Here is a 14,672-nt window from a genome sequence, read left to right as displayed (position 1 = left end):
TACAGGGGAATGCCAGGGCCAAGAAGTGGGAGTGGGTGGGTAGGAGGGCAGGGCAGGGGGAGGATATAGGGGGACTTTTGGAATAGCATTTGAAATGTAAATGAAGAAAATATCTAATAAAATAATTAAAAAAAAGAAAGATCATTTGAAGACCAGAGTGTCAGGAGGTGGGCTCCATGGAGGGCAAGTGTCTGGGCATGGGGCAGTGTTCTCAGCCTGTGTGTTGTGATGCCTTTGGGGGTTAAACAACACTCAGGGGTCTCCTGAGACCACTGGAAAACATAGACATTCATATTACGATTCATAACAGTATCAATTACAGTTATAAAGTCGCCATCAAAATAATCTTATGGTTGGGGCTCACTACCACCTGAGGAAAGGCCGAGAACCTCTGGCCAAGAGTCCGAACTTCTGAACTCTGTCAGAGCAAATAGCAAATTCTTGTTGGGTTTCTTTTTCTTGCTTTGAGACAAGGCCTTACCCTGTTTTCCCTGGCTAGCCTGGAGCTCCTCTTGTAGACCAGGCTTGCCTTGGACTCATAGAGGTTCTCCAAGTGCTGGGGTCAAAGCTGTGTGCAGCTTTCCCTGGCCTCTCACTGGATCTTAGAGCAGGTGATGGCTTGAATCCTCAATGCATTACAAGTCTGGGTGAGTGGCTAACTGGGTCTCCATGCTTTTAGCCTACAGCCCCTTGCATACAAGAGTTCCTTACCCTGCTGGCTGTGTGTCACACCGTCGTCCCCGAGAAGGATGGAGAGGAAATTATCTACCAAGCCTCGTCCCCAGGTGAGGGCTGTTGCTGAAAGTGCCTCGTTGGGTGTTTTCAGTTATTCTTGGAAGATGCTGTGGTGCACCTGGCCCCACAAGACCTGATGTTTGCCTTTGACCTCTCTCCAGTTCATGAGCATGGGTGTTAAAACCCAAGAGAGCTAGTACCAGGGTGTCCCAACTCTCATGCTACTCTGGTGGCAAGGAAGAGCCCAGGCTGTTTTGCACATCCTGGTACAAAATCTTGGGCTAGACAATGCTCTCAAGAGAGAACTAGGCTGCCTCACCCACAACTCCCCATGGGGGATCAGGGCAGTTGCCCTTCACCCCTTTCTTTAGGGTCTGAATCAGTACTGCAACTGAAGCACAGCCTTGCTGACTGATCTGGGAGACTTCCTTGAGCTGATCCATCAGAGCATGACTGGAGTGTAAACTACCATGGTCCTGGCGACATAGCTTTTGGTATGCCATCTCTCCAGTAGGCACACTCACTTCAAACCCCAGTGTCAGGAAGAGGGAGTGCGTCCATATGTCCGTCCATCTCAAGCCTTTGCTATTGTGCAGTTAACACCAGGCCTAATCCATCACGATGGGTTTTAGTATGAACATGATATTTAGCAGAGTCCGATCATGACAAGGGGTGAATCTGTATGTTGCTGGCTTGTTGTTGGCAGATGAAGCTGCTCTGGTCAAAGGGGCTAAGAAGCTTGGCTTTGTGTTTACCGGGAGGACACCATACTCGGTCATCATCGAAGCGGTAAGGGGCCAGCACTTTGGGAGACGGTGTACATGAACTAGTGTGTTGATTGCAGACACGATGGCAAAATTTTGTATGTGTCTACAAGTGAAAAACTAGGTTAGAAATACTTTGTGGAGACGCCGTGGTCTCACAGGAAGCGGCGGCATAAACATGGTGTTTGGGGCTGTGGGAATTTTAACTTTTAAAAAGGCTTCCTCACAATCCTTCACTCACTTCCATGACATTACCTGGAATATTGCCAGTCTCCTCTCTCTGTTTTCCTAAAGCCGAGAAGTACCTTCTGCCCGTTTCTAAGGTAGGTAGAAGTACCTCGGTAGCACCATTAGTCTCATGGTTGCATAGTAGGACCTCAGACTACTGGGCATCCATTTCAGGCTATGATACTAACTCAGTGTGATGGTTTCACAATGTGTGGTAGTGCAGCTCAGACCTGGCTGGAGATGTTAGGTGACATCTTTCTTTCTTTCTTTCTTTCTTTCTTTCTTTCTTTCTTTCTTTCTTTCTTTCTTTCTTTCTTTCTTTCTTTCTTTCTTTCTTTCTCTCTCTCTCTCNTCTCTCTCTCTCTCTCTCTCTCTCTCTCTCTCTCTCTCTCTCTCTCTCTCTCTCTCTTTCCAAAATGCACGGATCCCTACATTCATAAGCAGAGCTGTCCCCAAGGTTTCAGATGGTTCTAAGCAGCTTGAACCTTTCATTTTCCACACTTGGAAGTGGCTACACAGCAGTATTTAGGAGCCTGTCACAGAAGGAAAATGAGAGCGTACTACCAGAAGAGGGCGCTCTGACCCCACCAGACTGAGAGCACAGTGCATGCAGTCTGTAAATGCCCATGTAGAGAACTAATGGAGTGTGTGTGTGTGTGTGTGTGTGTGTGTGTGTGTGTGTGTGTGTTGTCTATGTATGTGTGTGTCCATGTGTGTATGTAATTAGGAGGGATGATTGATTTGAAATTTTGATATTTTTGCACTTCAAGTAAGAGCCTCGCCTTCCTTTTTTCTGTTTTGTAGATGGGACAAGAACAGACATTTGGGATCCTCAATGTTCTAGAATTTTCTAGGTATGTTTCTCCTTCATCTACTTGACACGAAACATTTCATATGTACTTGACTGTTTCGACTGCAGATTTTACTGTGTGCACAATTTCTATTTTGTCATTAATCATGATAAGCGCCCCTTCCTACTGCCCCCATCTTAGAATTTAAGGGTTTCATTAAGGAGAGCTCAGTTGGCCTCTCCATTTTCTTCTCACAGCAATATTAAACCTCTCCAGCTTCCTTTGCCTTTATCCTTCTAGCACTGGGTGCTGGGTGCTGGGTGCTGGGTGCTGGGTGCTGGGTGCTGGGTGCTGGGTGTTCTTTTACATCGGCAGCCGCAGACATGTGCAAGGCTCAGAGAATGTGGCGAGGGAGGGCGTTGGCTTCACTGTCTCAGCTCAGGTTCTGTGAGGTCAGGCCTCCATCTCTGTCTGAGCAAGAAACTAACGTGGCCACAGAGCAGATGTGGTCAGGTTATCCTCTCGGGAGGCTTGGCCTCCAGGAGGCCACACTTCCAGGCCTGTCCTGAAGCCGTCACACCCAGACGTTTCTTTAAGATCTAGGAATATTTGTCCGATTCGCTGACTCTCGCAGCGTTTTTGTAGTTTATTCTGAGGAGCGAGTCTGAACATGTCTCTCTCTTCTTGCACATGGGATGTTCAGTACGAGGGCAGGGAGCAGCACCGGGGAGTGGTGTGAGCAGAGCTGCCTTCCGTACTAGAGCAAAGTCCTGTTGTCTTTTGTCAACCTTTGCCTGATATTGAGAATAGATGCCTCTGGGTGTGGTGGCTCGGGCATATAGTGCCGGAAAACAATGCTGGAAAAACGGAGGTAGGAGGGTCACCCCAAGTTTGAGACCAGCTTGAGCTACATAGTGAGTCCCAGGACAGTCTTAGAAAAAAAAAAGATACTTAGTTTTCTAGACATCTTTGTTAAATTGTTCACAAATGGCTGGAAAGGGACAGTGTTTTTATATCATCACAGAGGGACTGTTTTTCCTGCCGGATACTTACCAGAGAGCTGTGAGCTTGGTTCTGTGGGTGAGATAAGCCATAGGGTGGCTGCTGATGGTGGCAGTTCATGAGGGCATGGTGACAGTGTGCCTGTGTGGAGTTTGCAGCCATGCTTCCAGCTCCTCAGACCGTTTGTCTCCTTTTCTTCCTACATGTTGTATGTGTGCAGCATGCGTGTGTGTGATCTCCCGTGCATGTGGAAGCCAGAGGTAGAAATCTGTCACCTCCAGCTTAGTCCTTTGAGACAGATAGCCATCACAGTCTCTCACAGAGCCTAGAAATCACGGTTTAGACTGGGTGGCCAGTGAGAAGCCAGGACCTGCCTGTCGCCATTCTCCAGGACTCGGGGTTATAGATACATGCCACCACGCCCTGCTGTTATGTGGATGCTGGCCATCCATCCTCCTCCGGTCCTCATGCTTAACACTGTGAGCACTTTGCCCACCGAGCCATTTCTCCAACCCCTAACACATCTCCTGTTGGAAATTGCTGCCCTGTGCTGCATTAACTGTGGCCAGCTGTTAACAGTCAGATAAGAAGGAAGCTGAAAGGGATGCACTGATAACAGGGGACTGTAGATGGAAACACAAGGGTCTAGTGTTTAAAGGGATGGGCGAGGAGAAGTGAGAAGAAACACCAGTTGCGGTTACAGGTTCTGATTTTTTTTTTAACGGATGCATCATTTTGCTGATGCCATTTCCTTCTGTAAGATTTCCTGGGAGTAGTCTGTGGTCATCTGCTTTGGACATTAAGAAACAGAAACAGCTTAGGTGACAGTGCTAAGGACACCCAACCTCTAGAAGCTGAGAGAGGATGAAGGCTCCACCCGGAGCATGCTGTGGGTCAGACTGGCTGTGGGTGGGGGGTGCATTACAGTAGGAGGAAGTGTGGGCAAAGCAGAGAGCAGAACTGTTGGGGAGAGAAGGATATAGGTCCTGTGTGCTTGAGCAGAGTGGTCCATGAGAGGGTCTGTGGGAATTGGATTAAGACTGCAGGTGGGGTAGGAAAAGAGGACAGACCTCAGGCAGCAGAAGTCACTGATTCTCAGCATGTGGACTTGACCCTGATAACAAGTGTGTAAGGAAGAGTCTGAGCAATGGCAGGAGAGGGTTTGCCCAGTGCTGGATGAGGCACATCTAGGAACTGGTAATCTCCTTCACCAATGAAAAGAAACTGTACAAGGACCTCTGAGGTGTGTTGGGTCTCCCACCTTGCTGTTTGTGAGGGATGGCTCTGGTTACAGGAGTGGTTACTGAAAGGGTTGACTGATTTGGCGTACAACAGCCATGCAATGAGTCCTTACGGCAAGCCAAGGCATGTAGGCCTCTGTCCATTTGGTAGAGATGGGTAAAGTCTACTGTTGAAGCTTTACTTTGAGGGAAAAGCTATTGAGAAATGGACCTTGACATTTCTAGGCTGCACATGTTTCGACCTGTATTGGACCTGGTCCTATGAACCAAACGATGACGACTTTCCCTTCTGGTTTTTTCTTGTCTTTCTTTGTCTTTTCTCTATTATTACAGTGACAGGAAAAGAATGTCTGTCATTGTCCGACTGCCATCAGGACAACTTCGACTCTACTGCAAGGGAGCTGTAAGTATCAGAGGTGCGGGGGCTCGGCTGACCCCTTGGGGGCTGCTTTGCCAATGCATTGCTTTCCACACTGCTACTCACATGTCCCTCATGGTCTGCACAGAGCTGAAAGACGGTCCTAGCAGTCAGTAGGAGCGCAGGTTCAAGGTGGCATCAGTGACACAGTGACAAAGTGAGCTTTGGCATAGACTCCTCGGAGTAGCCATCTGGCTTTGCCACCATTGTCTGGTGTCTGTAAAGGTGACGGCACCATATTGATCTGTGATCATCAGTCCTCTGGTGTTGCTGGTTCCCCAGTGGCTATCCTTGCTATGGAGACAAAAGTCATATTCACAAGTAGATCTATATGGCCAGTGTCCTCAGTCTGGCTTTTTCTCCAATATCCCTAATAATAATAAGCAGACTCCAAAGGTGTTGTTGCTAAGGAAAGCTATCACTGCTTATGAAGTATACAGTTGTAAAATTGTATCCCGTTGTGTGGTGGCTCTGTGGGATGAGGGAACTAATTCTCAAACTTAATTTGAGACAACTCCAGGAGTAAGGTACTAAACCTGGACCGGTGGTGAGTGGCAGAGGTTTCTCATCATCATCATGGTTACAGATAAATTATGATTGGGGCTTTTTGATGATAAACACTGTATGTCGCTTTTAAAGGGATTCCATTTGGCCCAACAAAAAGAATTCTACTTTTATGATAAGGCAGCTTGAGTTAAGGCCACCGAGGTCATCGTGTCCCAGAGCACCTTGTTTGTAGGATCTGTTGGTGTGCTGCATGTTGTAGCTGCAGCAGCTGGAAGAAGAAAGGCTTTGGAAGCAGGAGAGGGTAGGCAGGGAAACGCTGCTGGTGCCCACCGTGTTCTTCACAGTTAGTTCTGTATCATCCTGCCCTCCTCCAACAAGATAGTTCAGTTTAAAAACAAAACAGTGTCTTGAGTTGCTGCTTTACATAGTGGAGTACCAGGAGCATATACGCACCCATTCAGGCTTGCCAGTGTGAGTGACAGGCTGCGCCAAACTGGGTGCTTCTCATCAAACATGAATCAAAAGCAAAAAAGCTCCAGGCCTATGGCCACTTTGGTTGGCAGGTTGTATCTGAATAAGTTAGGATATGCAGTTTATTCTTTTTTACTTCTGCATAAAGATGTTACAGTGTGAGTATATATATATATATATATATATATATATATATATATAACAAATTATATATATTTGTTATATATAACATATATAACAAATTAGCTGGGTATAATAGCTCACATCTATAATTCCAGCACTTGGGAGGCAGAGGTGAGCAGATTTCTGTGGGCTCCAGCGAGATCCTACCTCAAACAACAGACAAACAAACAACAACTAAATCCACCAACAAACAAAAATCCCAAATCAATAAGATGACTCAGCAGCCAGGGTGACACTTCATATCACACACACACACACACACACACACACACACACACACACACACATGCAATAAATTAAGGAAAGAACCAATCCAAACCTTTGCAAGCACTGCCATGGTACAGCATAAAGTTCTCAGCTGACTTCCTAGTGTGAGTCCCAGTCTAAATGTAGCCACAGGAAAGATAGAAAGTTACTTCCAGGCAGTGTGAATAGGTAGAGAGGGGACATAGAATGTTTCGATTGAACCTCTGTCTCTAGATATCACATCCTAGGTATACACACCAACTCCAAATTCTGAAAATACCCCAAATCTGAAGCAGTTCCATGGGTGCTCAGCCTGTGCAAAGCCCAGGGTCTGAGTTTGTAGACGTGTGTGCAAATGTGGGGACTCTAACAGCCTTCATCACGTCTCTGCTCTCAGAAGCTTCCCCCATTGTTGTTCCTTAATTTTTTTTTTTTTTAGATACACAGCAGTTTTTGGTATTGCTGTGTGCATCTTACAAAGCTCATGTTTGGCCCAACTGACAGCTCCTCTCTGCCCAAGTCAAGTATTTTCCTGTTCATTACGTAGACACGAAAGAGAGCCTTGTTTATTTAGCATGCCCACTGGCAGACGTCCTCTGGGCTTTGCCAGTCTCAGTGGATGTCTCTCCCTTTCACAGGATAACGTCATCTTTGAAAGACTCTCAAAGGACTCAAAGTACATGGAGGAGACGCTATGCCATCTGGAATATTTTGCCACAGAAGGTGAGGGAAATTTTGAGATGCTGTTCTGGACCCTGCCGGGGAGATGTCATGTGCCCGTGGCTGCTGCTCGGGTGGGTGGGAGGCATGCCTTCAGACAGATGTATGCTTCTCATAGGACTGACTTGCTTCCCCGGAATGGTTTTACAGCTGCTTTCCTTTGTCCCCTCCCACAGCCCTCGACAGTGAGGAAGTAAATGGCAGAGTCCAAACTCAGTTACCTGGGTTAGACTCTGCTATGTCATAGGTGTCTCTAAAACAGAAGGCAGCTGACCCACAGCAATTAGAGTCACAGTTGTCCCTTCCCCAGATACTCTAGGGGTCATTTTGATGACCTTGTGCTATCATTTGTCCAGGATTTAAGCAGATACTAATCCCCCTGCTTACAGTGAACAGGAAAGGAACTCTTTGGAGGCCTTTGGATAATGGTGATGTCATATTTTCCTGGTAGTGAATGTGATGACGAGGGTGTAAGTGCTGACCGTTGCTCTCTCACGGTGGTGTGCTTCCGTGTCTAGACACACATGCATGTGAGGGCATGGCTGCCAGAGAGCCAGGCTTTTCCATAACCCAACACAATAGGCACTTTATTGATGTCTTGAAATGTGCTCCCTGGCTCCTTCGCTTCCCGGCTGCCTGTGGCCCACGTACACATGAGCAACACAGATTCTGTGCCTCTCTGCAGTGGGAAATTTACTCGTGGGATCTCATGCACTTCTAAGTTTATGGGTAGGGCAGTTTATGTTAGTTTATATGAAGGCATGGGAGAGGGCGTGAGTTACTCTTCTCAATGCTACAGCAAGGCACTTGGCAAAGGCTTCCTGAGAAAGAAGGGGTTTATTTTGTCTTGGAGATTGAGGGCACAGTCTATCTTGGTGGGGACATGGTGACAGGAGCTGGTGGCAGCTGTTCGCATTGCATCTTGGGAAGCAGAGTGAGACGAAGGCTGACTCACACATCTCTCTGCTTCTTATTCAGGGTGGGACACAGAACATAGGCCATGGAGAGGGGCCACTTATAGTCTGAATGAGCATTCCCACCTTTACCTAGAAACACCCTTCCAGGCATGCCCAGACATTGTTTTACTAGACGACTCTACAGCTTACCAAGCTAGCCATCAATATTAGCAATTGCAGTAGGCAACTTTAAAATTTCCCTTTGTAGCTCTGTGAATGTTAAGTTACAGGAACCTAAGAAGCAGGTGGCCTCTTTAATTTTTGAACACACTGACACAAAAAGTGCTGTGTGAATAGTGATGTCCCTTAGGAGGTGGTGTGCCCCACCACTTACCCGTGGCTGTCTTGCAGGCCTGCGGACTCTGTGCGTGGCCTATGCAGATCTTTCTGAGAATGAGTATGAGGAGTGGCTGAAAATCTATCAAGAGGCCAGCATCATTCTGAAGGACAGAGCCCAGAGGCTGGAAGAGTGTTACGAGATCATCGAGAAGGTAACTATGCGAGACTGAGACTCAGTCCAGGGAAGGATGTCACATTTGTTGAGCAAAGTCTTTGGATAGGAATCCATTTGTTGTCTTGGGATACTGTCATCCTCTCTAGATGTCTTTGTGAACTGTCTTAGTCAAGAACATCATGACCAAGAAGCTAAGTGGGGAAGAAGGGGTTGATTCAGCTTACACTTCCACATTGCTGTTCCTCACCAAAGGAAGTCAGGACCGGAACTCACACAGGGCAGGAACTTGGAGGCAGGAGCTGATGCAGAGGCCATGGAGGGGTGCTGCTTACTGGCTTGCTTCCTCTGGCTTGCTCAGCTTGATTTCTTATAGAAGCCAAGACTACCAGCCCAGGGATGGCACCACCCACAGTGGGCCCTCTCACCTTTGATGACTAGCTGAGAAAATGCCTTACGGCTGGATCTCATGGAGGCATTTCCTCAAGGGAGGCTCCTTCCTCTGTGATAACTCCAGCTTGTGTCAAGTTGACACACAAAGCCGGCCAGTTCACGGGCTCTCAATGTTTCCTCATTGCTTTGCTTTGGGTTGCTCTCAGGTTAGGCTGTCTGAAAAGTCTAGCTACCATGAGTCAGGTATTAGTGAAACCTTACCCTCAGGCCTGCCTGGGCACACACAGACACACATAGCTACACACACACACACACACACACACACACACACACACACACACGCTCATTTGCTCATTCACATCAGTATGTAAGCATTAGTGATTCTCTGGCTTTGCCTGAGAGTAGACCTAACGTTGGCTTACCTGCTGAGTTCCAGGCATGGAGCACTGTGCATTCTGGGTAGACACACGGTACCTGTGGATGGTTTTCCACACTTAAATGATGTCCATGCTTTGCCTTTGCTATCCCTTTGCTGCTTACTTTGGTTTCTCTCTTGGAGTTTTTCTTTTCTGTGTATTCTAGTCCACTATATAATTTTACACTTATTTTAACGCCCTATAGTCTGGATGTTCAATATTTTTGGATTATGCCAGCAACCTCTGAACTACCTGTTATCTAGTTTCTATCGTTTGAAGACCATCACCTGCTGCTGTCCTTCCTCATTCCTTTCCTAGCTTGATTATTCCACTTTTCTTTGCAGTATTTGCTTTCTGTTGGAAGCATTGGTCCTTGACATGGTGGTGCCCAGGTCAAAGAGTACACGTTCAGCCCAGATTACACTTGCTCCCTACAATGGAGGGAAGTCAGAGCAGGAACTCAAGGCAGGAACTGGAGCAGAAACCATGGAGGAATGCTGCTTACGTGCTTGCTCCCCATGGCTTACACAGCCTGCTTTCTGTAGAACTCAAGGCCACCTACTCAAGAGTGGCACTGTCTATGGTAACCCTGGCTCTCCCATTATAATTGTCCATCAAGAAAATGCACCAGAGACCTGCCTACAGGTCAATCTGATGGAGGCATTTTCTCAGCTGAGGCTCTTCTTCCCAGGCTGAGTCAAGTTGACAAAAACTAAACATGGCACCCAGGTACCACAGAGTGATTGATGGGGTTATCTTAAGCAGCTCAATATGATCGATGGTCTGTGAATGTTTCAGTCCCAGGTGTCAGTAATGAGTAGGAACCCTGTCAGGGATGCCAGAGTTTCTGTTCTTAAGGATGAACTGTCCCTTAACTGATGGTACTTTCTGATCTAGAATTTACTGTTACTTGGAGCTACAGCCATCGAAGATCGTCTTCAAGCCGGGGTTCCAGAAACCATAGCTACTCTGTTGAAGGCAGAAATCAAAATCTGGGTGTTGACAGGAGACAAACAAGAAACTGCAATTAATATCGGTAATCAGTTTCCTAAAATTCCCCATGCTGGTTCTTGTAAAACTTTGCATGTTTTTTGAGTGTTGGCAGTTTATGGATCTCTCTTTGGTTTCAAAGATCCACCAAGAATCCAATGATATGCTCGTATGGGTTTCTATTCTGCCTATTATAAATGTGTACACACACACACACACATACACACACACAGAGAGAGAGAGAGAGAGAGAGAGAGAGAGAGAGAGAGAGAGAGAGAGAGATACAGAATACCTGTGATACACTCCGTAGACACACAAGGAGCTTAAACAGTAAGGAAGGACCAATTGAGGATGCTTCAATCCCTCTTAGAAGGAGGAAACAAAATAATCAAGGGAAGCTTAGGGAGGGGGTGTGAGAGGGGAGGGGAAGTGGAGGGGGGCAGGATCAGGAGACAGGAGAGAGAAGACCAGGGGGCCAGGAAGATGAATGGAAACGTGCAGCTGCCTAGGGTGGGGGCTGGGGCGGCACCTCTAGAAGGTTCCAGAGACTTGTGATGGGAGTGGCTTTCAGTTAATTTTAAACCACCTGGGTCTCTGGCATTATTGCCTCAGGAGACCTGGCATTTTTATAATAAAATGAATACATAGATTTGTAAAACTTGTGTGCTGGAGCTGTCACCAGTGGTAGTGCATGCTTGCCTGTGCACACAAACCCCCAGCACTGGCAAGATAGACAAAAGATAAAAGACAAAATCCGAGAATTACATAACTCACTTCATCACTGACGTGCTTGGCCCTAGCTCACTTTAGAGGAGAACATGCTAGAAAGCCTCAGGTCCAGAACTGGTCCTCAGAGCAGGTTCCTCGGGCTCCTGTCCTCACTGCGGTGGAGGGAGGCCTGTCTCCATGCCCTTCTTGTTGGATTCAGCTGTCCCTCAGACAGCCTCAGCTGCAGACAGTACCTTCCCACGAGGGTGATTTTTATTTTAAAAATAGGTAAATTCCACTAATCGTTTTTTAAAATCTGAGCTAACTGTTAACCGTATGCATTTTAAACTCCCAAACACCTAACGTTAGTTAGACTCACGGGAGAACAGGAAGAATTTTCATTGAGACTCTGAGACAGCAAACACTGAGTGTAGATCTGAGCTCCTGTCTGTCACTCACGTGTGTGATTTTGGGCAAGAGTGTGGTGACAGTTCTCAGCAGACCCACTGCTTTTACTGGACCTCCAAGCCTATAGCCTTGTGATGTGCCAGTAACTATGTCAAATGAAGGGATGACATTTACCTCCTGAGTACTGTTTTTCCATATATGTCTGTGGATTGCTCCCTCTCCCATTTTGGCCTTAAACAGAGTTTCCCATGATGCAACCCATGAGACCTGTTCACAGAGGGTACAGCAAGCTGACTGCTGCATTGAGGGGCTTGCTGCCCCTTAGAATGATTAGAAAAACAGTGCTTAACCTGCAAGTGAAAATGGTACCAGGGTCATGTTCCTTATTTTCTCACGCCATGAGTGCATCATTAGTATGTCGTAATGTTGCAAACTTTAAGTGGGTGTCTGAGCATCTTAACAGAAAGATTTGATAGTGCTGACACGAGGAGGAGCCAGGATTCTCCTGCAGCACATCTGGATGTCCATGCTCAACTCCAGCAAAAAAGCACCGGCCCAATGCCCGGAGGCAGAGTCCAGCATGTATGTGTCTTTTCTACTCGTTAGCCCTCATCCCTAGGAAATCCAGTGGTATCTATCACCCAGGCAATGTTTAGGTTATGTCAAGGGAACATTATTATTTCTCTTGTTAAAACCAGAAGTTTTTTTTTAAAACAAAAAGAAATAAAATAATTTAAAATCCCCAAATTTAATAGACAAATAAACATGTCATAAAAAATGTCAAAATTAAAAACAGGGAGTTAACACTTCACAGCTCTGGGCAGAGTTGCAGACCAACTTGACTGCACCGCTGGGGAGCTCTGAGGCTCGGAGCTCTGAGGGTGGGGCCCTGGGACCCATTTAATGTTTCTCAAATGCTTTCTTCCCTCCTGGAAGTTCTCTGGATTAGCTCCAGAAGAAAGGCCTATATTTGATTTTCACTTACAAAAGGGCGATATTTTGATTAATCGTTCCCCTGTAGATTGGGCTAACTCTTCATCCCTAGGGACCTCCTCCAACTCCGGGCAGCCCAGACTGCTAGAAACCCATGCTCTGTCACTGATGCAAAAAGATTTACTGGAAACCTTTTATTTGAACAACAGCTGCCGAAGCAAGCTGTAATTCTTAAACCCTGGATTCCTGCTTTATTTTATAGTTTACAATTTAAGCAAAATGCTGTTTGACAACCAAAGGTACACAAAGGCATTACAGAGAGCCCCCTAAGTACTGTCTTCCCAGAGTGGCAGGAGGAGGGTGATAAATAAGTGGCAAGGCCCAAATGTAAAGAGAAAGCTAAAGGCTTCTGAGGAGAAGCAGATGAAGTTGTTTGGTTTCACTTGGAAAATGAAGTTGGATGGTGCTCAGAAATTTATCATAGACCACTTGCGCTCAGAAGACCTGGGCCAGCTAACTCGGTTAAGCGTGAGCACCGACCCGAGTTTGCTGCCCTTGATTTCTAATGGTTTTGGATGAAATGAGATCAACTCTTGGAGAAGAGCCAGGTAAAGAAGTCTATCCACTCTTGTAAATTGAGGTCTGGCTCTTGAATCCAGAAATCTGTAAGCCAGCCATCTATCTGACTGAGAGCGACCCCACCCCACCCCCGGGGTGACTTCTGCACCAGGAAGGCACTTGCTCTCCTCACTACTGGGTTTGATCAACCTGCAGAGAAAGTTAATTTTACAGGCTGTGGATCTTAGGGTGGGATGTGATTTGAAGACAATAAAATAACATTTCACCCTAAAAGACATCACCAAACTAAAGCACCCAGCTCTCCCGGAGAGTGCTCCCCTTTGGGGAGAAAGTGGAGAGAAAGCCCAGTCCCAGACACATTCAAATCTAGATTTCTTTTTCTTTCTTTCTTTCTTTCTTTCTTTCTTTCTTTCTTTCTTTCTTTCTTTCTTTCTTTCTTTCTTTCTTTCTTTCTTTCTTTCTTTGTTTATCACTTTATTTGTTTACATTTCAAATGATATCCTCCTTCCTGGTTACCTGTCTGCCAACCCATTATCCCATCCCTCCTTCCCTTTGCCGCTATGAGGGTGCTCCTCCACCCATTCACCCACTCCCGCCTCACACCTCCAATTGGTCCCCAGTTGAGAGATGTTGCTACCACGCATCTCAAAACTTTTAACCCAGAAATGTTCCTGTCCAAAGGAAAGACAGGGACAAAAAAAATTGGAACAGAGACTGCCATCCGGAGGCTGCCCTACCTAGGGAATCTATACCATCTGCAGACTCCAATCCCTGACACTATTGCTGATGCCAAGAAGTGCTTGCTAACAGGAGCCTGATATGGCTGTCCTGAGAGGTTCTACCAGCACCAGACTAATACAGATGCAGATATTTATAGCCAACCATCTGTCTGAACCCAGGGATCCCAACGGAAGAGCTAGGGGAAGGAATGAAGGAACAAATCTAGATTTCTGTGGAGACATGTTTGAACGACTGGAAAGAAGCTAGCCTTCCTAACCATACATCCTGGGGTCATAGCAGCACCAGACTATCATTACCATGACTCAACATGGTGCCAACCCACAAAAGTGTGTTTTGTTGGAGGGTCTCAATTACTTCCCAGAGAATCTGGTCAATGAATGCCTGCGTGTGGATGGATGAAAACCATTGTTAGATACTGTGATGCAAGATTGTCTTATTAGTCCAATAGGAACCAGAAAGTCCAGACAGAGGCCCATCATCTAGAGAGCTAAGGAGCAGAGGGTTTCTCACAGAACCTGGTTCTTGGGCACCCTTCCTCAGACATTTAGACCTCCTCAGGAACCCTTGCCCATGGAAGTATGTGCTTACCTGGCTATATCTTGTGAGCTTCAAGTTGCACAGACCTTGTCTATATATATTAACTGTTGCTATGTTTTTGTTTTGTTTTGTTTTGTTTTGTTTTTTGAGACAGGGTTTCTCAGTGTAGCCCTGGCTGTCCTGGAACTCACTCTGTAGACCAGGCTGGCCTCAAACTCAGAAATCCACCTGCCTCTGCCTCCCAAGTGCTGGGA

General features: G+C 46.5%; 1 protein-coding gene across 2 annotated transcripts in view; it reads left to right on the top strand.

Annotated features, from left to right (window-relative positions):
• The window catches only part of Atp8a2 (ATPase phospholipid transporting 8A2), a 514,463-nt gene that overhangs the window by 155,864 nt on the left and 343,927 nt on the right, over nucleotides 1–14,672 (top strand). For both annotated transcript variants that reach the window (XM_029541754.1, XM_021203245.2), the window contains exons 17-23: nucleotides 680–785; nucleotides 1,442–1,524; nucleotides 2,532–2,581; nucleotides 5,095–5,164; nucleotides 7,225–7,309; nucleotides 8,614–8,753; nucleotides 10,420–10,558. In XM_029541754.1, coding sequence (XP_029397614.1) covers nucleotides 680–785; nucleotides 1,442–1,524; nucleotides 2,532–2,581; nucleotides 5,095–5,164; nucleotides 7,225–7,309; nucleotides 8,614–8,753; nucleotides 10,420–10,558 — 673 coding nt within the window. The remainder of the gene's footprint in view (nucleotides 1–679; nucleotides 786–1,441; nucleotides 1,525–2,531; nucleotides 2,582–5,094; nucleotides 5,165–7,224; nucleotides 7,310–8,613; nucleotides 8,754–10,419; nucleotides 10,559–14,672) is intronic.

Source organism: Mus pahari, chromosome 8 (genome assembly GCF_900095145.1).
Source record: "Mus pahari chromosome 8, PAHARI_EIJ_v1.1, whole genome shotgun sequence".
In the NCBI taxonomy this organism is placed as follows: domain Eukaryota; kingdom Metazoa; phylum Chordata; class Mammalia; order Rodentia; family Muridae; genus Mus; species Mus pahari.
Note: the sequence above shows the minus strand (reverse complement) of the source record. Positions and strands in the feature narration are given on the sequence as shown.